Below are 27,596 nucleotides of genomic sequence, written 5' to 3'. Positions count from 1 at the left end.
TGCTTTGTGGACTTGGAGAAGGCTTTCGACCGGGTCCCTCAGGGGTTCTTGTGGTGGGTGCTGCGGGAGTATGGGGTGCCGGACCCGTTACAACGGGCCATCCGGTCTCTGTACGACTGCAGTAGGAGCTGTGTCCGCATTCTCGGCAATAAGTCAGATACGTTCCCGGTGGGTGTTGGCCTCCGCCAGGGCTGCCCTTTGTCTCCGGTCCTGTTCGTGACTTTCACGGACAGGATATCTAGGCGCAGCCTGGGGGTGGAGAACGTCAGGTGCGGGGGAGGGAGGGAGCTTGGAGTCGAGCCGCTACTCCTTTGCATCGAAAGGAGTTAGCTGAGGTGGTTCAGGCATCTAATTGCCTCCTGGACACCTCCCACTGGAGGTTTTCCAGGCATGTCCAACTGGGAAGAGACCCCGGGGAACATCCAGAACACGCTGGAGAGATTACATCTCCCAGCTGGCCTGGGAACGCCTCGGGATCCCCCAGAATGAGCTGGAACATGTTGTCGGTAAGAGGGAGTTCTGGGTCAGCCTACTTGGCCTGCTGCCACCACGACCCGATCCCGGATAAGCGGAGGAAAATGGATGGATGGATGGATGAACAGGATGAATTTTATAAGGCTTGAGTGACATTCTTACATAAAAAGTCTAAAAAGTTATAAAAAGTGTAAACAAGTTATATGTGGTAATGGTTATACTTTTGTGCTTTCATATTTTTCTACAATCTCTTAACACTACCCAAACTTTGGTTTGGTTGTAACCTGCACAGGTAACCTGAGTAGCCTTATCACGGGAACGAGTGAAGAAGTTTCTCCTCTTGCTAAGGAATCGGTCATCGGCTTACTACAAGGAGACTGGAATAAAAAGGTAATGTGGTCATTTGCAACACCGTTCATACTGAAAAGAAAACTAACAGTAGCAGAGAGAACAGTTTTAGAATTTGACAGCAACATTGTGATTGGCTTAGGGAGATCATGGCTGAAGCTGGTTGGTTAACGTAAAAGTGAATGCTCATAATCAGCTGATAGGATAGAAGCTAAAGAGAGAGGGAGACAGAGAGATCATCTAAAGCACGACAGTTGAGCAGGTGAGAAGCTTAAAATAATAATAATAATAATAATACTTTCAATTTATATAGCGCTTTTCTAAGTACCCAAAGACGCTTTACATAGGGCAGAGACAAACAGAACAAACAAACAAACAAAAAAAAAAAGAAAAACAGAGGAGCAAACAAAACAAACAAACAGAACATTTTGGTAAAAAAGAAAACTGGAGAAGCTATGCGGAATGGGTCATGTAGTGGAGGGTAGGGTGCATGGGTTAGCAGGTGAAGGCGAGTTTAAAGAGGTGGGTTTTGAGGGCTTGTTTGAATGATGATAGGGAGGGAGCCTCATGGATGTGGATGGGGAGGGCGTTCCAGAGGGGAGGTGCAGCAGCTGAGAAGGCCCTGTCACCCTAGGTCTGGTCCTTGGTCCTGATGGTCTTCAGAGTGTTTCCACCGGCGGACCTGAGGCAACGGGTTGGGGCGTGGAGGAGGTCTGAAAGGTAGGGAAGGGCCAGGTTGTTTAGGGCTTTGTAGGTGGTGAGCAATATTTTAAAGTTTATTCTGTATTTGACCGGGAACCAGTGGTGGTTGTGAAGGACCAGGGTGATGTGTACATAGCGGCGGGTGGAAGTGAGCAGTCGAGCGGCAGAGTTCTGAACATATTGGAGTTTATAGAGGATGCTGTTGCAATAGTCGAGTCTGGAGGTTATGAGAGCATGGATGAGAATTTCGGTGGTGGCAGAGGACAGGGAGGGTTGGAGGCGTGCAATGTTCCTGAGGTGAAAGAAGGCAGTCTTGGTGATGTGGTTGGCATGGGGTAGGAAAGAGAGGGTGGGGTCGAGGATGATACCGAGGTTGCGGACCTGGGTGGAGGGGGTGACGATGGAGCCACCAATGTTGAGAGAGAAGGGCTGGGCTGAGCGGGTGAGGGAGTTAGTGCCGATGATGAGTATTTCAGATTTATTGCAGTTGAGTTTGAGAAAGTTCTGTTGCATCCATGATTTTATATCAGTGAGACAGGTGGTGAGAGTAGAGTGGGTGACTGAGGTGATGGTCTTGGAGGAGAAGTAGAGTTGGGTGTCGTCAGCGTAGCAGTGGAAATCGAGACCATGACGACGGATGATTTGTCCAAGGGGAAGGATGTAAATGATGAAGAGGAGGGGACCAAGCACGGAACCTTGGGGGACACCGTGGGTGACTGGGGAGGTAAAGGATTTACAGTTGTTTATTGCAATGAATTGATGTCGGTCGGAGAGATAAGAGGTGAACCAGGAGAGGGCAGTGCCAGTTATGCCAAGGGAGTACTGGAGATGTGAGAGGAGGATGGAGTGATTGATAGTGTCGAAGGCAGCGCTGAGGTCAAGGAGGATGAGGATGGTGAGGAAGCCAGAGTCAGCAGAGAGAAGTATGTCATTTGTGATTTTCAGTAGGGCGGTTTCTGTGCTGTGTTTTGAACGGAAGCCGGATTGGAAGGGTTCGTAGAGATTATGGAGATTTAGGTGGGTCTTGAGTTGTGACGCAACAGCTCTCTCAAGGACTTTGGACAGGTAGGGGAGGTTGGAGATGGGCCGGTAGTTGTTGGGGATGTCGGGGTCAAGACCAGGTTTTTTCAGCACGGGGGTGACAGCAGCGGTCTTGAGTGTGGGGGGTATGAGACCAGAGGACAGTGAGGAGTTGATGATGTTGGTGATGAGAGGGGATGAAGGATGAGAGTGAGTGGCTTGGAAGTAGGGGAGAGTCATGTTGAGGGCTGGGGGGGGAGGGGGCTGCCAGCTGGTTATGCATTGCGATGATTTTGTTGTTGAAGAAGGATAGAAATGAGTTGCATTTGCTGGTGGTAAAGGAGGTGGATATGGTGTCCATGGGCTTGAGGAGTTTGTTGATGGTGGAGAAAAGCGTTTTGGGGTTGTTGGAGCCAGATTGGATGATGGAGGAGTAGTGAGAGGAGCGAGCTGTGTTGAGGGCATCTTTATATTGTTGTTGGTGGAGTTTGAAGGCATCAAGGTGAACAGCAAGTCCAGTTTTTTTGGCAAGACGTTCCAGTTGACGGCCCTGCACTTTGAGGTGGCGAAGTCGGTCAGTGTACCAGGGGGCGGAGTGGGTGAAGGAGACAAGTTTGGATTTTTTGGGGGCAATGACGTCAAGACAGGAGGAGAGTGCATCATTATAGTAATTGACCAGGGCAGTGGGGGAGGCAGTCGAAATAGGGGCAGAGGCGGAGACGGTGGCAGTCAAGGTGGAGGAAAGCGAGGGGATGTTGATGGACTTGATGTTCCGGAATGTAATGGTGCGATTCTGCTTAACATGGGGGGTGGGGATGTCTATGTCCAAGGTGATAGCCAGGTGGTCAGAGATGGTGAGGTCGATGCTGGTTAGATTGCTGATGGTAATGCCGGAGGTGCAGACCAGGTCAAGTGTGTGTCTTTTGTTATGGGTGGGAAAGTCGACATGTTGGGTGATGTTGAAGTAGTTAAAGATGTCCAGGAGTTCTGTAGAAGTTGTGGAGTCAGATGAGTCGACGTGTATCAGAAGGGAAAGCAGGGTTAGGTTTTGGGGGGCGGTAAATGACTGCAGTAACCAGGGGTATGGGACCAGACAGGTGCTCAAATGAGGAGGGAGCCGGGATGATTATTGCACTTGTAGTGATGTCTTTGCGAAACATTGTGGCTATTCCACCACCACGCCCATGGTGGCGTCTCATACTCATCATTGACAATGATCTTGTTTTGATCAACACATCCATGACTTCCAGCAAAAACTTCATGTCATCCGTAAACTCGGAGCACTGCCTCTCGCCCCCCCTCCTGTTGTTACTTTACAAAAGCATAATACAACCCATCCTGCTGTACTGCTTCTTCACCATGTTAACCACCTCCAAAAAACACAAACTTACCACCATCACACGCATTGCCTCCAAAATCATCTGCCTGCCCACACCACCTGCCCAGCACTCACAGTATCACATGACACTCATCACTTCCTAAACCAACATTTCACCCCACGACCACGTGGTTGGAGATACAGAAGCGCTCACTTCAGCAGGAGGTTTGTTCCTTCTGCAAAAGCAGCCCTTATCAATCTGACTTGCTGACCCGGCTGTGAACTGGGATGAATGATACATAAAGACTTTGTGTACTCTTTATATCTACATGTTGCTATGTTGCTATAAAACAAATATATCTCTGGAAAATGCTGCATACCTTGAGAGCTGTGAAAAGATATTACCTGGTAAAATATGATCCAATGTTGAAATGTAAAATCCAAAATATTGTGAAAGTGGTTTGTTGGCTATTGTTGTAGTCCTACACTGTGACACTGACAGAGAGCGACAGAGAGCGTAGGGCTATGACACACATTAATCCAGAATTATTCAGAATCCCCTCGCTCTCCTCCACCTTGACTGCCACCGTCTCCGCCTCTGCCCCTATTTCGACTGCCTCCCCCACTGCCCTGGTCAATTACTATAATGATGCACTCTCCTCCTGTCTTGACGTCATCGCCCCCAAAAAATCCAAACTTGTCTTCTTAGTAAGTTTAAACCACAATTTAGTTTCTGTGCCAGCAGGTGGGGTCGCCTATCGCCTATATTTATATACATCTGCTGAAGTAGACTGTGAGATGCAGTTTTTCTTTTCTTTTGTCAGACTACCATTTCCAACTTCAAGAATGAACTTGTGAACACTTGTGAAAGTAATGTTGACATACAATACAAAAAACTCAATCCATCCCAAAATACTTGACAATAAAGCAAGTTATATAATGGACCATTTAATAATGAAGTTCCATAAAATAACATTTGCATGTTACATAAGGTACATGTCTGACACTCAGCAGTATTATAAATCTGTTATTCTTGACATTGTACATTCATTCTGAACAGTTAATACTGCTTTCTCTTGCAAAGTTGTAAACCAGGCGTTAGAATGACTTTATTAAATATGCTGAATACGAAGTAATCAAGTGCAGACACGCAGCAGTTTGGCAAACCCACTTTTCAAAAATGAAATCCCAGCAGTTTTACAAAACAAAGTATACACACAATACTGTTTGAATCATCAGTTCAAGTCATTCTGGTTCAGCTTTGCTTCTGCATGTAGTAGCCAATGTAAATGTGTGAAGTCAAATGAGAGAAACACACATTTTAAAATAATCCATTTGCCTTCCATTAGGTTACAACAAATATGACATTCTATTTAATCCTTACTGACCGCCAGAGGCAGTGCTTAACACTGGATATCTTCTGTCTCGCGCATGCACAGGTCGAATATTTATATCAACAAAGTCACCTGTGACCTCGGATGACCCCTGTCGTCTATAAGTTCTGGTGTCATCCTGAGTTCAGTCCTTTTTCATCTTCTCGCTACACAGGTTAGCTACCATGGTAGCATAAACAAAGATGTGTCTACGATCAAGACATATTAGAGCTTGTCGCTGTAGCCTTGTGACTACCGGTCAGAGTTGCGGATCTCTCGCCCTCCAAAGGCTGCGACAAGCTGTCCCTCTTCGGAGGGAGCGGTGTGTTTCGCCGTTCGGACCATCAAGCCCCGGACTGGTGGATGCCCCTATCATCGGTCATCACCAGTCTGATAAGGGCCACCTAAGTCGTGAAGACAGCAATCGGTGAGATCGATGAACATTGTTTTCTATAACCGTTGTTTGTTTTCCACGGTTGGCAGAGCGCTTCCGCTCTAGCTAATCGAGTGGCGCGCTAACGAGAGCATAGAATATATGCTGTCGGCCCGCCCTTCACAGTGAGCAGAGTGTCCCCGCTCAGGCAAACTTTGTGAGAGACTAGCTCGACTAGATCGACATTGGCATTGTGTCCATTGATATTTCATTTTTACATCTGACATATTTCACAGTTAGCAGTGTCCTCACTCAGGCTAACTTGGTGAGATGCTAGCTAGACAAAGCTGATACTGGGACTGTGTCCATCGACTTTGTAACCTTACGGCTGTCACAGTTAACAGAGCGTCCCCGCTCAGGCTAACTCAGTGGGAAGCTAGCTAGACAAAGCTGATACTGGGGCTGTGTCCATCGACTTTGTAGCATTACAACTATCCAGTGGCGGGCCGTGCATTTTATACCTAGGCCTTCACTGGTGTCCTGCAGCTGAAATACCACCTTATAACCACATGATGGTGCCACATATATTATCAGTTTCTAAGGCTGTAACTATGTACGTATTAAATGTACGTACCTATGTACGTATTAAATGTACGTAACGTTCGGTACGAGACTTGCAATACCTTTGAACAGTACTAGAGCATCTGGAAAATGCAGAAGCTTATATTCAGGAAAATATAATGTTTTCTGCACTCGTGGAGGACAGTGTTTCTCAGCTGGTCTGGCTGTGGGACCCACCATCACTCCTTAATGACAAGTCACGGCCCAAAGAGATCATCTTATGATATTACTTTCACAACTTGAGCATTGTACGTACTGCTCTGCAGTGTCTTTCCTCGTCTCAGCCCCCTGTGTCATGGTGCATCTCACTCAGTCAGAATGCCCATATTTAATTGGCTGAGCTGCATCACGTGATGTGATTCACTACCCGACATGCCTCTGCTGTTAAGCTTCGTTTCACGATAGTCACGTGCTCGCCCACTGACCAATCACAGCGCACTCTGCACCTCGCAGCAGACACTGAGCTGCACTAATGCTGACGTCATGATAGGCCGGCGAGCAGGCTCTGATAGTCAAAGAATACGCCCAACATGTCAAACTAAAGATGTGATTGGTTGAAGAATATGACAATCAACAATATCGTCCACGTTCACTTAAACTGCAAAAGGATGCAGGCCTCCGTCTGCAGGCCTGGGTCTCTGTTCTTACCTAGAGACACAGAGGTGAAATCTGATTGGATAAAAGCTCTACTTAAAACAAGCTGCACTGGAAGCAGAGCAACTGAGGAAGACAGTAGCTGTGCATTGAGAAAATAAGATAATGGGAAAAATATTTTTATAAATTATAATACATGTAGTGTATTTAAGAAAAATTATTAAATTATAAAATAGATATGGCTTTGTGATTCTGTTTCGGCCAGCAGAGAAGGCCTTGCAGGCCCTGACGGCCCGCCACTGCAACTATCACAGTTAACAGAGTGTTCTTGCTCAAGCTAACTCGGTGAATGCTAGTTATACTAAATCAACATTGATGTTGTGTCCATTGATGCTTTTTACGCATTACGGCTGACGCAGCTGGCGGTGTCCTCACTCAGACTAACCTGGTGGGACACTAACTAGACTAAGTTAATACTGGGATTGTGTCCATTGATTTTGTAACATTACGGCTATCACAGTTAGCTGAGTGTCTTCGCTTAGACTAACTGGTGGGACACCACTATTTACAAGCGACGGTCCTAGTGAAGGGAGTGTCCTTGCTCCCCTCTCACTATAAGGACTGTTTTTTTAGTCTGTTTCCACAGTGGCAGAGTGCTCTCGCTCAAGCTAACTAGTGGGACACCAATATCTGCAGCGACTGTCCAAGTGAAGAGAGTGTCCGAAAAGATCACTCTCCTCTGACTGCCCCCTGCCTGTTCTCTCAACATTCAGCAGAGCGCTCCTGCTCAGACTGATTTTGGATTCCGCATCAACTAGTGGGACAAGGGTTCCTCCAGAATCGCGGCCATGTTAAACTCTCCCGGCTGTAGGACCTGTATAGCTCCTCTTCAGCCTGAGGACGGCCCTGACCTCTTGCCTCGAGCATCTGAGGGAGGGCCTCTCGGAGAACCCAGGCAGGACCTGCGGCATCGCGCCTTGAGCAGTAAGGTCTGCTAGGCTGGCCGAAGTGGAACACCTGATGCGTGAGGTCTACCTCCCACTGTCAGGGCAGCTGAATCCAGCCCAACCTACCCTGATCATTTGCATGGCGCTGGCACGCCTGCAGTGGGATACACAACAGCTGGAACTTCCACCTGTGAGTGCCTTCTTCAGGCGCCTTCCCGCCCTCACCACCTTTTCTGTTCCTCCCTCCGAGGAATATCTGAGGGAGTTGCATGCATGCTGGAGAGACACCAGGGCTCTCTCGCGCCTTACATCAGATGGCCGAACCCTGACGGCCATACAGGAGGTGGCAAAATTTGGCCTTGCACGTATGCCAGCCATTTAGCCGACTATTGCGTCCATCATAGTTTCCCCTGAGGAGACTCTGAGGCCCGATGCCAGGTGCCCTCGACCCAACATCGGGTCAGAGATGACCTGCTATCCAGGGCTTATGACACAGCAGCGCTGTGCACCGTATCGACAACTCCCTCTCCCACCTCATGCTTGCCCTCGCAGCTTCTCTGCAGCAGGCTACTTTCGACGCTTCCGCCTCCAGCCTCAGTGATGCTTCATTGCAGGCGTTTGCGCTCATGTCGAGGGAACTTGGACGTATGATGTCCACCCTGGTCCAGACTCACCGCCAGGTTTGGCTGGCGCAGTCACCCGTGTCTGAGACATGTAGGAGGACCCTCCGTACTGTCCCAGTGGAACCTGGTGAGCTGTTCGGGTCAGCTGCTATACAGGCACTTCAGCGAACTGTTGAAGCTAGCCAGACCAGGCAGCAGTTCTCTGTTCTTTGCAGGGACATGCCTGCACCCCGCAGACCTAGGGGTTCCACTTTGGCCCCCCAAGGCCATTTTTCAGCCTCCAGCTTACCCTAGTAGCTGCCACAGGCCTCAGCGTCCCGCTGAGAGGCCAGACCGCTACCCATACAACCCTACCTACGTGCCCCCCAGACATCCTCTGAACTTGGGGGACTAACAGTGCCCCCCCCCCAAAGCCCCCCCAGGGGGCTTTTGAGATGTCTCCTGGCCGGCTGTCGGTTTTTTCTCCCAGCAGCGGCTTTCCAAGGGAGTGGTTCACGTCTACCGACGCCTATTCCCATGTTCCCATGGTGCATCACCACAGGTAGTTTCTTCGTTTCTCCTTTTAAGGCCGCCACTTTCAGTCCAGGGTGCTTCCATTCGGACTCTCCCATCTCCCCACGGGTGTTCACAAGGTGTGTTACTGCTGTCCTAAGTACTTAGACGACTGGCTGACCTGGGCGCCATCCCGGCTTCAGGCGCCACAGGACACTGCTCGCCTTCTCTCACGTGGCACCGGTGGGGCCTCAAGGTGAACATGGAGAGGAGCTACCTGAGCCCTTCTCAGAGCATAACCTTCATTAGTGTGGCCCTATGAGGGCCTGTCTGTCACCCCAGCATGTGGACAACAACCCCCACAACCTCCCCCTTCCGAGGGGGCAGACGGTTGCCCTACATCCTTTTCTCCGACTATTGGGTAGACTGACAGCTGCCTCAACTGTCGTTCCCTTGGGTTTGTAGATGGCTGAACAGCCTTCACTTGGATGCCAAGTGGCACAGATACAGGGCAATAATATTATCCAAACACTACTCACTCTATCCCCATGGAGGGAGAGTGCATATCTGGCAAACAGTATACTGCATACGGCAGTTGGAGCCTAAGAAGGGCTGTGCTCCTTCTGAAAAACAGCGCCTATCCCACTGGATAGTGGAGGCCATTGCCTATACATACAAGGCGAGCGACTGCGCTCAGCCATCCGGGGTGAAGGGTCACTCTACCAAGAGTGTCTCCACGTCAAGGGCAGCCCTGAGAGGTGTGCCTGTGGAGGATATATGTGCTACGGCCTCATGGGCATCACCGAGCACATTCACCAAACACTACAGAGTTAACGTTGCCACCCCTCACCCACTGGGGAGGGTTCTTTGGCCAATTTTCTCTGCCAGAGCTATACGAGGTAGTTACTGTGCTTCCTCGTGACTCTGTTGATATAAGTCTTCCAGTATGAAGCACTGCCTCTGGCGGTCAGTAAGGATGAAATAGATTATTATTATTAGAATAGTTACGAATGTAACTACGGTTCTATGAATCCTGGATGACCGCCAGAGTTCTTGGTCACTCGGAATCCCGTGAACTCACGAGAAGATTCCATTGGACTGAACTCAGGATGACACCGGAACTCATAGACAACGGGGGTCATCCGAGGTCGCAGGTGACTTTGTTGATATAAATATTCGACCTGCGCATGCGCGAGACAGACGATATCCAGTGTTAAGCACTGCCTCTGGCGGTCATCCAGGATTCATAGAACCGTAGTTACATTCGTAACTTTCGTTTTACCACTTATCACATTTTAAATTCAAATTTCACAGCATAAGTTATATCAAATTAGTATTAGACGGACATAACATGTCATGATATTGGACTTTTATTGAAAGTCAGATAGCCAGTCTGTTCTTATGGAGAATTCAAAACCTGCAGTGACATTACATTTGTACATATTAAAGTGTATAATCACCTGAAACTAAGAATCATTGTGTTTTCCGTAGCTTAGAATGAGCTCTTCAGCCACTCTGCAAGATGCCACCAGATCCTACACACTGGTCCCTTAAATAGGTCAACATGATGTTTAATCCATACACAAACCGAAATGTAATAACAACTGGTGGTTTTAAGGGGAAAGACATGATGGTAAAGTTCAGAAAGGATATTGTTATCAATCTTCACGTATAAACACTGAATAAACATGGACTAACCTGAGAACAATGAACACTCTACAACAAATCATTCGTGTCAAACATTACCTTTTAAGTCATACAGCTTGAATCTACCTCAACAATTAAAAAAATATATTTCTCACTCCAAATAATTTTATAATCTATTTCAATGTATCCGTAAATATATGGCATCCACCTCTTGGAGTTTATTAGGATTATTAGTGGCATCATTTCTGGCGAACCAAACCATTTTAGGACTCATAGGCACTTTACTTATCAAACATTTCCCTTGGCATTACAGAGAGAAAGAGAGAGAGAAAAAGAAAGAGAGACAGAGAGAGAGAGACAGAGAGAGAGACAGAGAGTGAGACAGAGAGAGAGACAGAGAGAGACAGAGAGTGAGAGACAGAGTGAGACAGAGAGAGAGACAGAGAGAGACAGAGAGTGAGACAGAGAGAGAGACAGGGAGAGAGAGAGAGAGTAAGAGAGAGAGAGAGAGAGAGACAGAGAGTGAGAGACAGAGAGAGAGAGAAAGAGAGAGAGAGCACGGTGTTGGCCAAGCAAGCTAGAGAGTGAATGAAGAGAGGGGCCGGCGTTAGTGGGAACAAAGCCGTGAATCAGAAGAATAAAACATTAGTTTGTGATTGTTTCACAGTTACGTCCTTTTAAATGAATGCAGCCCAAAGCACACTTGCTCCTGCTGTGGCCTGTCTGTGTCTCCGCTCGGTTACTGAGTCCAATATAGCAGCACACAGCAGAGACTGACGGGGGAAACACATAGAAGCATATAAAAACACAAAGCGATAACAACACGTTCTCCACCGCTTGTACGCTTAAGAGTGCCACATAGCTAGAGCCTCGGTACTCCGAGGGGTGTGACAAAGCAGTGGTGTTTGACCTGGAATGAGAACGGACTGCCAACCCTTCTCATTGGCTGGGGATAACACCAGATGTTGGCTTAAAGTAAATACAGGCAGAGGGCAGGGTTACTGCAGACACAAACACTAGCACACACTTCTAGTGGGTCACATGTGAATATTTTTGTATCATTCCATACATTTGTTTTTTAGGAAATTGTTGCATATTATATCTTTAAATAAAAATACATGTCTTGTGATAGAAGATGAGACCAGCACCTTTTTATTCCATTTGTAGGGTTTATCAAGACGATGCTCATAGGGGTCTTACTTTATCGTATTATTATACTGCTATATGTCATTTTTCTAGTTTTGGCCATCATTATTTACAGTTGATTGCTGAAATTTGGGATCATCACTAAAAAGTAGTTGGATCAGGGAACACAAGACATCAGATGAACAGCTCACGTTAGCCAGACTTATTTGGAAGAGAAGGCAAAGGTGAACAGTGACATGCAGGCCTGCAGGAAGTGCAATGAAAAAGGACACGGTTCAGAATCCAAAGCCATGAAGTGTTCCCATAAATCCAGTGTTATTATAACTGATGGCCAAAGTTCCAATAAAACGAATGTAATAACAAACTGGAGTACCGCTTTGAACAGGAGGCACATTTGTCCACCACTGAAGCCAAACACAAGTTGACACCATGTCAACACAAAACTTTTAGTTTTCTTCACCCTGCTGTTGGTTTCATGCAATTTGGTTCACGCTTCAGCGTGTGGAGCAACAGACCTGATGAGACACTGCACAGAACAAGAGTGAATGGAGGTCAGTGCTCTCTGCAGGACGGCTCTCTCTGTTTATTGCTGTCAGGTAGAGACTCAGGACTGTGGCCCATGTACCTGCTAACTGCAGTGTCCGGGCGGTGCTGTCAATCAGTGTCAGCAACTCCATTTCACGTCCCTTCCAGCTCGTCTACCTCTGTCAGAGTGTTTTTTGATTCCCCTCTAATGTCCTCTCTGATCCCTCATCATAAGCCATCACCATGATCCTCACTCCTCATCAGTCACCTGCTTCCTCCTGACTATCATAGACTAACACTTCTGTGATGCTGCTTGATGAAGCTCTCCTGCTTTTCTTTAGTAACCCCTCCCTTCTCCTGCGGGGCCTCCTTGGTCACTTCCTCCCTGCTGACTGGCTCCTGGTTAGGCTTCCTGCCGCGGTCCCACTCCTCACCAAGAACACTCCCAGCGTCGCTCATGTCTCCCAGGTGTTCCACCGAGTCACACTTCTGCAGGTCAGAGGCGATGGTCTGCAGGCTGATGACTGACATGCAGTCTGAGCCGGCCTGCTCCGCCTCCAGCCGCTCCCTCTGGCCCCAGCCACTCTCTCTGTGCCTCTCCACCCACAGCCTGGTTTTCTCTCCGTCCGCCCAGTTGCTCTCTACTACGCTGATTCCCGCAGAGCTACTCCCGATGCAACTCCCGATGCGAATCCCAACGGTGGCTCTGACCTCAGCCTCAGCACCTACAGGGGAGCTCCGCCCCCCGCAGACTGCAGGACGCCCCCTGCTGGCCCTTATTTGTCCCCTCTGTGCGTGGATCTGCTCGCTGATCTGCTCCAAGTTCCGCAGGGCCACAGAGTAACGTGTCTTTACCTTCGCCACCCGCTCCTCCAGCTGTACTACTCTAGCCTTATGTTCCTGAAAAAAGTGAATAGACACATGTCACTCGACAGTCATTTATATTTGTATCTAATTGTATTTTGGTTTTATCAATCAAGTAAAGGGAACATGACTTACAAAAAACTGTACAGTCAAATCATTAATGTCAGTCACTGGCTTTAACATCCCATTATTTACATCCAACTATCTTCACCATTAAACTTCCTTTTTTCAAGTTTTTTTTTTTTTTTTTTTTAAAGCTGCATGAATTGATTTTGTGGGCACTTGGGGCAATGTTACGAGCAACACAACATTGGTATCACTTTATAAAGTTGCTATGGTGAACATGTTAGCGTATCCACAAACACCATAAATCAAATAAAAGTAAGGATGCTATGATATGACAGAGGCAGTCTCAAGCTTATAGCTTTACTTAAAAACATGATCAGACAGGTTGGTGTCAGGAAACAACTGCTAATGACAGCAGGTTGCATCAATCACAGGCCTACGCAGCTCATCAGCTACAACTGAAGATATCAATATCACTTAGACAGCACGAAACATTCAAAGATCCACAAAATCAGAAATCAACTCTCTGTTTCCCACTCAACCCCTTAAATGTGTTCAAATCTCTCAACAAAGTGGGAGATTGTCAAAATTGCCATGAAAGTCACAGAAAGTTGAATTCTTTGACCAGCAGTTTGTATTGTCCCAGATCCACAAATGTCTGCGTGCAAGGTAAATCCCGTCCATTACCGCAAACACATACTGCTGACTCTGCATTAACATGGCAGCTGAAACTAAAGGTGAAGTACATCAGCGAAAAAGCTGCTAAATCATGTAGAGCATCATGCAGAGGACATCATCAGCTTGTGGCGTACAGTATGAACACATGGTGTGTAATAGTTATGATGTAAGAAAGGATTGCTGCTGGTACAAACCTCCAGAATGTGATTGAATTGAGCCTTGAGTTCAAAGTACGGCTTGGATTTGAGGATGACCTTCTTTAGGGCTTTCTGGAGGGTCTGGACTCGAGCCTCGGCTTCCTGGCAGAGCTGTGTGACTCGCTGGTGCTCCCGCTCACTGCGGAGGCGCTCCTCCTCCGCCTCGTTCACCTGACCAGCACAGGAACAATGACTGAGAGGAACACGGCATAACCACACAATCACACAAGAGCTTCTGTAAACCCCACCTTTACCACTGTTAGTAAAGTGTAAATGGACTGTACTTGTACAGCGCTTTTCTAGTCTTCCGACCACTCAAAGCTCTTTAACACTAACCCTTTCTAACCCTAACCCTAACAACAATGAATAGTTAAAACAGAGTATATGCACATTATCTCAATTTGGGGTTAAGTATCCTGCCCAAGGACTCATTGACATGAACCACTGAGCCACAGTCGCCCTATTCCTTTGCACGTTGGTTATATAGTCCAGAGGGCATGTATCCTCCTGAATGTACTGACTCTACGGTTACAGCTCTTTAATATATCGAGGTAGCTAGCAAAGGTTTTTTCTGTCAGGAACTGTCCTCCATATTACACCTCATAGGGATTTTATGAATGATCTTATGAAAGATGGAGACTCTACAGTTGGTATTGTTAGCATCCCCTCCACCATGTAACCGGCTACAAGCCAGTTATTTCCCTCGCAGTGACAGCTGAAAGCCGTTGCTGTTTCGGAGCTGTAGCACCGCCATCGTTCTCCTCGATGCTCCTCACCACCCTGCTGTGCAGATGAACCCCCTGGCACAAATTTCATTCCACTGCAACTGTGCAATATGGAGAATATCTAAAATCAGGATATTTTTTTACCAGATATTGACCTGGATATTGATATTGATATGATATTGTAGGGTTAAAAAAATTATTCCAAATGAGTTTGTTTTTTTAAAATATATAATCAATGTGGATTTCCCTGTGATGTTCTTGTAACGTAATGCTTATCTGAAAATGTAGCTAAACAACTGATTACTTGAATTGCAAACTAATGTAAACATGCCGCTCTGCCAGAAACATCTCTAAATGTACAGTAGGTCGCAGCTTTAAGAGATATTTTAATTACATCTTCGTTGTGAGAGATTATTAGTTCAAATCCCCCAGATGTTGGACTAGGAAAAAACAATTAGTGATCATCCTTCAATCCTCGATATACGGTCCGATCGCCAAATGCATTACCCCCAACACTGCTCATTAGAGAAATGAGACAAATAATTGTTAAGTACTGAACACAGGCATGTTTTATGAATAAATGTAGATACTATTGGGACATTTTATTAGATATTAAATTAGGAAAGTAACAATAAAATTGGTTAAATAAATTCCAAAATCAAACAGGAAAATGTTATTACAAAAGAAAAGGAATGTTTGTCCGATCAGGATTCACTTTGATTATCAGCACTGATAAAAATCGGTTCAGTAAATCAATGAGGAAAAGACCAGAGAGGCTTCGTTAAGTCAAGGCAGAAATGGACTGAAGAAGAGGAAATATAGACTGAACATTTCTTTCATGTGACTGAAAAAAGGCTCGGCACGATTATTGAAGAACAATCTGGATTCATGCAGGGAGACATATCATTATTAATGTCAGATTAGCACTAGATTCATCTGACTATGGTGACCTCATCACTAAGGATAGTTTCATTTTATAAATTATTTTCTAGAAGGTTTTTGATAGTTTCTTTTTTCTTGCAGACCTTATACACTGGATGTAACAACTATTTTTATACCCAGAGCGGAATAATTACACAGTTTAACCATCATAGTATGAAATAAAGTGTTATCGGACAATATTCAGTACAAATGTGCAATCGTGAGACCAGCGTTTACGTATTGTAGTCGCTGAACTGATCATGAACAATGTGAACAACAAATGTATGTTGGAATGAGGCGGAGGAGAGATAGTAACGTTGGCTGTGACAGCTAACGCACGGAGATTACATTCAATTACATTATGGTGCGTTCATGCTCAGTAGAGATTGGTATTGGCTAAAGTCCAAAATTTAACAACAACAAAAAATTATTTTGATATCCAATTCAATAATGGTTAAACAAGTATTAGTTTATAAGCATTCAGTGAACTAGAGCTCCCATTAAGCTTTCGACTGTAATACATCATCAGCCGTCTCAAACACATCGATGCTGTTCTCTGTACTGCTGCTGTTAAAGTTCTCTCTGCAGAGCCGTGGTTACTGGATCTGCCTCTGTTGTTGGAGATGTTAGTGACTCAAAGGTTCCAAACATCAAATAAACAATGGTACACAAAGCTATACCATCCCTGTCTAGATACATTGAGTGAACAACATAACATGTTGTTGTTGTTGGGCTAAATGTTTAGAAATCTGTATTCTTTTATTTATTATCACTTTCCTCTTTCCAGGTAAACCTGTAGATAAAGGTCTCACACATTGCCCTCCTTTTTTACCGTATAGAATGCATCAACATCCCAGGAGAAGCCTGGGTGTGTACCTTAGCGGTGGCATGGTTCAGCATCTCCTGCCAGGTTGGGTCCATGGTGTTCCTGTCAGCCAAGAGGCCCTGCTCTGCCACATACACCATCTCTCTGGCAGCAGTGTGCATGGACACGGCCCTCTCATATCTCAGAGCTGCCTTCTGGGTCTCCTGTTGGGCCTGGGGAGCAGACGGCAGCAGCTTCATAAACTTTCATCTACTGCAACAATGAAAAGGAGCATTCCTTTAAAGGATACCTCCCAGAGCTGCTACCAAATTAAACATATCTTATGTATATTCATTTTATGTATATTCATTTTGTGTTCTCTGTAATATTGTGAAATTGTAATATTATGTAAGTGGAGGTTTCAAATAAGCCCCGTGGGCTTTCTGCCTCATCCTGCACTGTGATATTATTTATCTTTAAATTGTGTTATAAAATACAACTAAACTAAACTACAATTTGTTAACCGTGTCAAGACATCAAAATTTAAAAAAACATATATAGACAAAAAACAATTTTTTTCTTTAAATATAGAATTTGAATTTACCACTATAATTGTCATTACTGTAGACGCGTCCTGATGCAGTTCAAAGCGCTTCACTGATTGCATTTCTCTGGTTGAACTTTCTGAGATGTATCCCCGTGAAGAGTCCATATGTGACTGATTGGTATTGCTTTCTGCCTCTCTTGTTCATATTTTTGTAACTACATTTTGTAAACTCAAGATGTTTGTGGAAGGCTCATAACTGGGTTCTCTGATGGCATTAGGTATCTCATGGGGGAAAAGCCACATAAGCTGAGCCTGGTGTACGGATATGACCTTTGCAGCACTACAAGCACACTGGTTCATTTACTGACATGGAAAAGCCTTCAATGCCTGAGTCACACTCTGCGCTTAAGTAATGCAGCATCTCAAAGCTTCAATTAGAGAAGCTCAGGTGTGTGCTTTGTGGATCTCCTGTATTCTATTACAATCCCACATTCACGCCCACTTCAGGCTATGAAAGGTCAGCTGTGTGCGGGTTAGAAAAGAGGGTTTGAACTTCTCTCTCTAGATTCAGAATTTGAATTTAGGCGACTTGAATAAAGATGTTTTTTTAGTTTTCTGAATTCATAATCCCTACAAAACAAATAGTGGACATTTGAGAGAGGGGGATTCAAACCACATATATAAATATATGTGGTTTGTAAAGTAAAACGTTTCAATGCTATAAGTTCAGTGGTATTGAATAACAATGTTAAGATTAGATAGATAGGTACTTGATATACAGCAGCATTTGTCGGTACAGGTAAAGCAAAGCAATACAAATAACGGAGTAAAAAATATGAAATATAAAAATGCACAATATATACAATAAAATAGGATAATATTAAATTAAAATAACCAAACAACAGTGCAAAGATAGTTAAGTTTAGTTGAGTTAATTGGCTTGTTTTTATTAACCCCTTAGTGTATTTGTGAATTGAGATTATTATTGTTTTATTACCAATGAAGTCAACTTTTTTTATTTGTGAGAGAAAGATTGTGATATTTCTCCTGTCAAAAGTTATGGAATCTCATATATCATATGTAAATGTACTCTAGGCCCTCCTTCAAAAGAAAAGCTCAATGTCACTGGGTTTGTCCTGATTAAAGAACACATTCCACATGCAGCTCAGTGGGCTCTAAAGCCTGTGTTAGTTTGGGGGAATAGTTAAAGTCAAGGTTACTGTGATCACATGGGAATGTCTGATCGACGTCTGCATGAGAGACCAGCAGGAAGGCTGGTGAAGGACACCAAGAAATGTAAAAATAATAACTGCATCACTGTTGGTGATGATGCTTTTGATGGTATGGAGTCTTTACATGATAGGCAAACATGTAGTGATTTAAGTAAGAACAAAGCAAAGGCTATTGAAATCTGCATATGAACATCATTGATGTGATACTAAAGACCTTTTCCTCATTTTATAATTTGCATTTTCATAACTGACAGTGGTAAACAGTTCAGATTGATGATCTATTATTTGCTTTATTGCTTTCGATTAGACCTCTGCTCTTAGTTCAATTACAGATGCAGATGAGTCCTCAGCATGTTGATTAATCCTGACTGCCACTCAGGCCCCAGTCCTTCAAAGGTTAAAAGCTTTACGTAATCAATTATTCTCCATTACAGACGAATCATTCAGTATCAGCTGTGGTTTACTGACATCAAAGAAACAACTTATTAATATTATCCAGTACGACTGTGTATTCTCGCAGCTCTCCATGGACCGTGGCTCTGCCTGACACTCCCTGCTGCTATTAATGCTATTATTATTATTAGTCACATTTCCATTTCTATGACTGTTAATATTACTGCTATTATTAGTGCTACTTCTACTAATGTTACTTTCATTATATTTATCATTTCTTTGCTATGGATTGACTGTTGTGTTGTTCATTCTGTACACATGACATCGATCACACGTCTGTCCTTCCTGAGAGAGGCCCCTCCTCTGTTGCTCTCCCTGAGGTTCGTTTTTGGGGTTTTTATTGGGGGAGTTTTTCCTTTCCAGATGTGAGGGTCCTGGGACAGAAGATGTTGTATTTTGTAAAGATTGTTAAGCCCTCGGAGGCAAATTTGTGATATTTGGCTATACAAATAAAATAACATTGAATTGGACATTGTTTTGTATAAATTGTGTGCTTTCTAACTACTTTGCTTGATGCTGCCGTACTCCCCTGACCTATTTATCCTGCTCAGCTGTTGACAGCCTGCTTTGCTTTGTTCGGTTCCAACAGTTAAAAATGAGCCTTTTGGCTAACACGAGTACATTAACAGTGATGTTGATCAATGCGCATTGTCCCCCAGAACAAATAAATAAAACAAATCATTAACACACATTTGTCACGTGTCCAACATTACTGAACATTGGATGGTGGCAATGTGTCTCCTAATGAATCCCTTAAAGGGGACCTAATATGCTTCTCCTTATTTCACTTAACGTAACTTTGACCTAACGGTACAATGTCAGATGTTCATATTAAACGTGGCCAAACTATCAGATAATGAAATAAAGATCAGAAACATCAGGCTTCAGACTGGCTTCTGACCAGCAATCTTTTCTTGGCTACAAGCTGACATCAGTTCCTGCTGGATTTCTTTAAATGGTCATCTACTCCAGGAAAAGGGCTCCCAAAAAATTGTAGATAATATTATATTACTGAGATGAATACAGTTTTAGTGCAGACAACAAGCGTTTACAATGTAGCTATTTAGGGAGCTAACGGTTGCACATAGCAATACAGCTGTGCACCAAGCAGCCTGAAGCCTTTATTTCATCCACTCAGAATCATGGTGCTGGCAGGGATAGTGGATACACGGTTCAAATAGTGAGCTTAAAGTTGCTGTGAGGAACTTTAACTGGTTATCAAACAGTCTCAATGAATCCTGATCCTCTATCAGAGAGAAGATGGTCTATTTCTATAGAGTTATTCTTAAAGCTTGTCATTGGTGCCTCCGGGTCAAAGTCAAATGTAAAGGAAACATTCAGTAAGTTGAAAATATTTTATTAAAAATAATACAGTATACAAATGTAAAAGATCCACCGTAACATTTGACTGTAACAACATCAAATTTTGATACTTGTTCTAATTTATATACAAAAATGCTGAATATCACAGATAATATCAGTAATAAACAGTAAACTTCCTCCTCCTTCAAACTTTAGCATTAGTCCTAAAACACAGGAAAACATGATATTTACATTGTAAACATCATATTTTGACCTGATGACGCCTCTTCTCGAGGCTGGTTTCCACATCCTGCCAGGTACAAAGAGGAGCTCAAACAACCCCGTCCCACAGGACCTGAGTGCATAGTCCAGGAGCCGCAGGAGCCTAATAGCTGCCAGCAGGATGAGCAAACTCCTGGAGCATCGGACCAACAACACACGCCGGGAAGACGACCCTGACGTGTATTTTAAGGTTACAGACTTTCTAAACTGTGGTGTAGAAGGTACCTGCACGTCTGAAAGAGAGAGAAGACTTCAGTACACAACAGAATCCCTGTTTGTCCTCTGTTGCCTGTTCTGTGTTGCATACATTCTGCTGGATCCACTGAAAAACATTTGTAAATGCAGAAAGTAATTACTTTTGTCCTGTGAATCCCAGGCAACAGGATACTACCTCAGATATTTCTTCTATAATATCATTATGAATACACTGTGCACTTTCTCTTTTAAATACAACGCTTTATTGCTTTATTTCTCTAAGTTGAGTCATTTATTGTTATAGAATAGGGGATCATCTGTTTGTACATATGGGTCAATGATTTGATGTTATGTTACACCGCTTTGAGAACAGAATGACTGAGAACAAACCGTCACACGCTGCTCTGTGGATATTGTTGGTGTTGGTTCAGGGTCTGACGGTCAGTCGTGCATGTTGGAGTGTTTGGCACTTGGGTAACATTCTTGTTACAACCTTATGTGGAAAAAATAAAACCAAAGTTAGAAAATGGAAAATTCATTCAGAAAGCAACACAGACATTTCATTATTTGTGTAACATGATTCATAATCAAACAGATACCATATTTCATATAGTAATAATCAGTTTATAACAGAATAGCAGCACATTTACAGACAAGTTGTAGAAAATACCAAAACAAGTTCACCTAGCTTCAAAATATATACATATACATATATATATGTGTGTATATATATATATATACATATATATATATATATATTAGTGACACTGTAAAATACATATTTATCTATTGATTCATTCAAAATAATGTTTCCAACATTGATAATTGGAAAATCCTTCAGTATATTGAGAAGAAGATGATGCATGCACATCTACACAATAAAATGTCAAAGCACGAGGAATCAACTCTTCACTTTCTCTAACAGTTTGCTCCACTGAAGGAGGAGCAGATGTGAAATGAATCTTTTTCCTGGCTACACCTGCAGGACAGTACAGCAGAGGGTAGAGTGAGTCCCACAAAACAAGACGGTGACAGAGTCACAAACTGTGAATGACACATATGAAAACGTTCTCGCTAGTCGAGCATCGTAGGAATGTAATGTACCTGAGCAAACAGCTAACCAGCGGTGAAGAAAGACGTTATTCAGTCGGTGGACGACAGCAGATAACATCTTACTGACTACCTGTTATTTGCTAGAGCACACCTTTTACACTTCAGGCAGCATTATTGTGCATTTCCCACCGACACAGCTATTAACAGTGGCATACATAGGAATACATGTACAGCTTGTGATTGAGACTAAATCCCCCGTTATGTCACACAATAAGCAGGTAATGAGCGTAACACTTACCAAGCACAGACCTGCTGTCATCTTCGTGCTGTTCACTCTCCTTTCTGGATCCCAATCGGGCCTCAAGCATGTGTGGTTGAATATTCCCTCTGCCTTGTGCAGATGTATGCGGGGACGCGCATGTAATCAGTGCTGAGGTGCTGCCATGGCGACCTCACCATCACTGTGAGCTGCTCTGGCCCGGCTTCTGGAACTTTGGCCAATGAGCCACCAGGGCTCGTTTCTGACAGAGGAGGAACTGAGGGTCTGCATGAGGAGCCAGTTTAAGATAAATAAGAATGAATCGTGCAAAGCTACTCTAGTGGAGTCCAAGAATGAAAATATGGAAATGGGGCCCAATAGATCACCTTCAACTTGTAGTAGAACTTGTAGTTTGTGCTGGTCTTTGTTCCCCTTTTGTGCCAGGGAACCAAATAGATAGATAGAGAGAGAGAGAGAGAGAGAGAGAGAGAGAGAGAGAGAGAGGGAGGGGGGGAGAGATAGATGGATAGAGAGAGAGAGAGATGGAGGGATAGATGGATAAATGGATAGAGAGAGAGAGGGAGGGATAGATGGATAGAGAGAGAGAGAGGGAGGGATAGATGGATAGAGAGAGAGAGAGAGAGAGGGAGGGATAGATGGATAGAGAGAGAGAGAGAGAGGGATAGATGAGAGAGAGAGAGAGGGAGGGATAGATGGATAGATGGATAGAGAGAGAGAGGGAGAGAGAGAGAGAGAGAGAGAGAGGGAGGGATAGATGGATAGATGGAGAGAGAGAGAGAGATGGAGGGATAGATGGATAGAGAGAGAGAGAGAGAGAGAGAGGGAGGGATAGATGGATAGAGAGAGAGAGGGGGGGGAGGGAGGGAGGGATAGATGGATAGATAGATCTATATATGTAATGTGACATGACAAAATCGTTCCATGTCATGTACTAATGGTGGAGTAGAGGATGAGTTGAGGAGAAAAGAAGCTGCTCCGTAGTCTGGTGGTACGACAGCTGATACTTCTGTATCTCTGCATTCAGATCAGCACCTTGGACAGTGACTGGTCTGGTGCTGGTCTACAAGATCCACGTGGGAAGCAGCAAGATTCTTCAGACTGCAGGCGATCTATTGATGCTAGTTTTTTCTTTTTTAAATTAAATAAAAACAATGATATGTACTGACTAACGACCACTGTTCATTTTGGCAACTGACTTTGAGTTAGGCTTAGTGTTATTCTTTTGAAATTGTATAAAGGGTTTCATATTTTAGTCATTTGATTTCTCTGAGTTTAAGTCTAGTTTTACTTAAAACCGACAGACAGTTAAGTCTTATTTTTAAGTGACGTCTTGTTTTTGGTCATTTATCTGTTGCTGTCTTTGTTGTGTACAGTTACAATTGAAATATGTGTCAGTTGTATATCGCGAGGCCAGCGGTCACACAGGTGTATATCTATATCTGAATATACTTAAAGGTAGACCAAAGGTTACCAACGCCCCTCAATATAACATAATACAATTCAAAAGCAACACAGTCTCCAGCCTCCTGCAGGACCAACATCCCTCTAAAACTGTTAGAACTAAAACCAGACATCAGAAACTGCATGAAGGGATCATTGCAGAACTAGTTCACTGAGTGTGTGTCTCTCCTACTAATCCATGCGCACGCACTAAATGTGCATCTACAAAACGCACCTCTTTGGCAAGTCTGCGAGCTTCATAGTAGGGCCTTGCTTTCTCAATGCATGCACCGAGCTGGGAGCCCTGAGCATTGAGCTTCCTCGCTGAGTCAGTGAGGATCCTCCTGTAGCTGGACCTGGCATCCTGAAGGAAACACACCACCAATCACATCTAGTGAGCCCTAGCCTGCATGGACACTGTGAAAGCTGAGGGTGTGATTACAGGGCTAACGTCGACACACAAACAACTTGCTCACATCCAGCTGCAGCTCGAGCTTGTTGATCTCGTCGCTGGCCTGGTTGAGCTGCTCCAGCTCCTCCTGGAAACACGGGGGACAGACAATGTATATGAAAGCACAATACGAACAGAGGGGCTGGAAATAAAGCCATGGCTGAGTGTTCAGTGCGGGGGCATTAGTAGCCAGAGATGCAGCGGTACCAGTCTGTGAGAGGAGCGGAGAGGAGCGGGTAGTGCCTGGACCGTGAACGCTACATGTTCATGATTTTATGCTTCTCTTAGTAAATATGCCATCGGTAACGTTACTCATATAAAACGGGACGTTTTGTGTAAAAGAAAAAGCAAATCCCGTCACTGCTCTGCCTGGCTAACGTTCCGTCGCTAATAATGATCATTTGGTATCGTACCTGAATTCTTGGGTCCAACTCTTCCTCGTGTTTGCCGGCATCCTCTTCCCCTTTGGTTTCCCCCGGGTTCTCTGCTTCATCCTCACATGGCGCTTTCACCTCCTCTTCGTCCCCTCCTTTCCGCTTCAACATGACGGTGCTCCACTCTCCGCCTTTCGCTTCTTCCCCCGGGGTCTCCTCCCGTGGAGCGGCCGGTTTGGGGAACCCCGAGCCGTTCGGGATTTCACGCGACGTCTCTGGCTCCATTGGCGGCCTGTAGGTCGGTTGCCGTTTTTGCTGCGCTAGCCTCCCGGCCACTGAACAACTGCTGAAACTCTAAAAACTATGAATACTTAGTGTTGAAATGTGTCGCAGAGCCTGCGTTACAAACACTGGCGGGCTAATGCTAGCCACTAGTAGCATGGCTGCTGTAGTCGTTGGACTGCACATGACACCAGTGGCTCTGTGCATTAATCCTCCTTGCTCTTGCTGTTTTTATTATCTTACTAATTTTGTGATTTATGTATTTAGTTATGTCCTGGTATTTGTATGTTCCTTTTTCAAAGTTATCCATTAATAAATGTGAACTGGACCCAGAGCTGGTCCAAGCTCTGGGTCCAAGGGCTCTCTAACAGTGTTTGTCCCCATGGTGGCCATGCCTGCTTAGGTGCTGTAATAAGTTTTATAATAATTAATAATACTGAATACTCACAATGTGATAATGCCTCACCATCCTACCTACTGACACCTTGTTATATATATATATATATATATATATATATATATATATAGCCATGTTCAGGTAACCTACCTTCTATCCGGGTTTATTCCTCTTTTTTTAGTTCAGGGTAAGGCCCAGCTGGCTCACATGACCAAGAGCATAGTTGTTTCTCTGACCGCCTGCTCCACAGTTGGGGAAAAAGTAAATCATCCAGGTATGGTAAGATAGGAAACATTGGAAATATGCATGGTGTGAGACCAGTGAGAGACCTAATGGCATCACTGTTAATTGGTAAGCCTGTCCTCAAACGGCAAACCTCAGGAACTGCCTGTGGCATGGTGGAATAGGCTCCTGAAAATAGGCATCCTTGAGATCTTTTGACACAAACCACTGATCGGAGAACATCGGCCATTCAGAATCTACAACCCCCACCCTCCTTCGAAATTCAAAAATACACTGAATAGCCTCAGGTGTACGAAAAACAAGCCAAATTGACATGCTATCAGTTTCCTCAATTGTGAGAAGATATAAGGAAGGAATGCATGATGAGGTTAGGTTAGAGCATGATCACAGACTTTATTGGCATAGCAACTCCACATGCGAGATAGATATCCAGTGCTAAAGCACCGGTCAGGAAGACTGAAATAAAACTGCCAAGTGATGTCACTTAATTACTCACTCAGTCATGCTATTTATCCTTTAGTATCTTTCATACAAAGTTTAAGAAACTACTTGTAAATTATTAAATGCATAACTAATCCTACCTATCTGAAAAATCCAGAATCTATAAATATGTAAATCTTGTTAATTTCATAAGTCTAACAACTGGACCCATGTCTCCTACTTCATAGAAACATCCATAATTAATAAAAACTGGAGGCTTTCACACATAGGCCGCATATTGGACCATATTTGGCTAAAAACTACTGGTGATGTCATAATGTCCTGCTGTCGTCCTGACATTCACAGGTTCACTACTGCGCATACATGCCACTACTAAGACCTCTGCCTCCTCATACAACTATGAATGCGAGGTCTGGACCTTGTAACCATCTCAAAGTATTTTGTCAGAGCTGCATTTTGATGGTTGATATAAAGAGTAAAACACCGCTAGTATTATATTCACATCAACCCCTCAATGAACACATTGTGTTGGAGTTCATGGTATTTATTAGGCCTTTATTATGGAATATAAAACTTATGATAAACTTACACAGTCAGGGCCATAAGTATTTGGACTGTTTTGAATTGTTTTTCAGACAATTGTCTAATTACTTTTGAGCCACTGAAAAATGTAAAAATGGCTGTAACTCCTAAACAGTAATGTGATAGTTTTGTTACATCACGGCTGAGAGTGTACACTTCAACCACATATGGACTGCTTCATTTGAAATCCATTACAGTCGTGTAAAGAACCAAAATTAGAAAAATGGTGTCACGGTCAAAATACTTATTGACTGTACATCAAAAATGAAAAAGCAACAACAGATGTGAGTGAAGTCTGCTCCCTAAGGGGTCTCTTTGAAAGTCCACAGGAAGTCAATTTGAGGCTCCTTGTGGACTCAACTAAGTTCTGTTTCTAGAAAGCCATTGGCCTCCAACTTCCCAGGAACCAGAACCCATTTAGTTTGGGTTTCAGCTCTATGCTTATGGTTGCCGCTTATGGTTCTTATTGTGGTTTGAAGTTAACGGGAATCCTCGGATACAAAAACTACAAACAGGAATCACAATTATATTGGTCAGATACTTAGCTCAGATATTGGTTGACTACAGTAGCCTTCTGGGTTTTCAACAACAAATGTGAATATGTACCCTTTGCTATGAAACCCCTAAATGAGATCTGGTGCAACCAATGTGTGTGATCTGACGGAGCACCATTGAATCCATCGTTACAAAATGGATAGAATATGACACCACAACAAACCTGCCAACAGAGGACCAATACTCAGGGACATTAATCAGAGAGACAACTAAGAGACCAGAGAGTGGAGGGGCCAGAAGGAAGATACTGCTTAACCAAAATAAGAAAACATGTTGTGAGTTCACCTAAAGGCAACAGCTGTATAATAAAACAATGATGCAGCTGTGCCATGTGTCATAAATGTCTCATTTGTTAAATGCTTGTTGCCTCGACTCCTCTCTCCTCACATCTCTTCCTTGCCTCCTCCGCTCGCATCTCTTGTGGGCGTGACTTAGACGTCAGGAGAGGAGGCCAGGAAAGGAATTGAGTTTGTACCAACGGGTTAATGAGTACTGGTCCACGTGCTCAATACTAATGAAATGGGGGACCCACGTTGTTCCACAGTGCTACTAGTGGTCAAAGACTCCACAGGGTACTGTGGAGGTATTTTATACCTCCTGTATACATGTTAGGATTGATAACATTGTATGTAATATTATAGTAGCTTATGATCAGGCCCAACACAACTTATTAGTATGTATTTCCACTTTGTTGTAAAATTACACACACACGCACTATTCACAAATGAGCTCTGTGTGACCGAACACTCTGGTGGAACAGGTGCATCTGGTCAACTCTTGTCTAAATGGGATCTATGTTCTGCATGCCTATTTTCTCCATAATCTCTCATAATATCTCCATAATGGACTTATGTATGGCCTGTGCTCAGCAGCTTTCCTTTGAAGAATAAATAGTTAGCTTCCAGGTTCGCACCACTGAGTTTAAACTGGCTAACATACGTGTGTGGTCATAAAACTGCCCCCCCCCCCCCCCCCCCCCCGTTCTGTGTGATGGGAGGGTATAAAGGTTTTACGGTTTCTTAACAGAG

General features: G+C 44.1%; 1 protein-coding gene across 2 annotated transcripts; it reads right to left on the bottom strand.

Annotated features, from left to right (window-relative positions):
- Positions 1–11,578: 11,578 nt before the first annotated feature.
- On the bottom strand, positions 11,579–27,531 carry sh3bp5lb (SH3-binding domain protein 5-like, b). 2 transcript variants are annotated; one of them, XM_031871262.1, is made up of 7 exons: positions 24,898–27,531; positions 24,108–24,429; positions 23,720–23,782; positions 23,479–23,607; positions 16,531–16,692; positions 14,006–14,179; positions 11,579–13,103 (listed from the first exon to the last, which is right to left on the bottom strand). In XM_031871262.1, exons 2-7 carry the CDS (start codon positions 24,351–24,353, stop codon positions 12,489–12,491), a joined length of 1,389 nt encoding a protein of 462 aa, XP_031727122.1. In that variant the 5' UTR covers positions 24,354–24,429; positions 24,898–27,531; the 3' UTR covers positions 11,579–12,488. The 2 variants fall into 2 exon arrangements, with proteins under 2 accessions (XP_031727122.1, XP_031727121.1); XM_031871261.1 differs by lacking the exon at positions 24,898–27,531 and having other exon boundaries at positions 24,108–24,770.
- Between the last annotated feature and the right edge of the window lie 65 nt (positions 27,532–27,596).

Source organism: Anarrhichthys ocellatus, unplaced genomic scaffold (genome assembly GCF_004355925.1).
Source record: "Anarrhichthys ocellatus isolate YVR2014 unplaced genomic scaffold, GSC_Weel_1.0 scaffold57, whole genome shotgun sequence".
Lineage (NCBI taxonomy): Eukaryota > Metazoa > Chordata > Actinopteri > Perciformes > Anarhichadidae > Anarrhichthys > Anarrhichthys ocellatus.
Note: the sequence above shows the minus strand (reverse complement) of the source record. Positions and strands in the feature narration are given on the sequence as shown.

Bases quoted from the DNA above. Each gene is read 5' to 3' on its own strand.
- sh3bp5lb (XM_031871262.1), bottom strand. From the start codon at position 24,353: ATGGAGCCAGAGACGTCGCGTGAAATCCCGAACGGCTCGGGGTTCCCC. The intron at 23,608-23,719 runs GTGAGCAAGTTG...TGTTTCCTTCAG, and splicing joins AGCTCGAGCTGCAGCTGGAT to GATGCCAGGTCCAGCTACAG. The intron at 14,180-16,530 runs GTACACACCCAG...TGTGCTGGTCAG, and splicing joins TGAACCATGCCACCGCTAAG to GTGAACGAGGCGGAGGAGGA.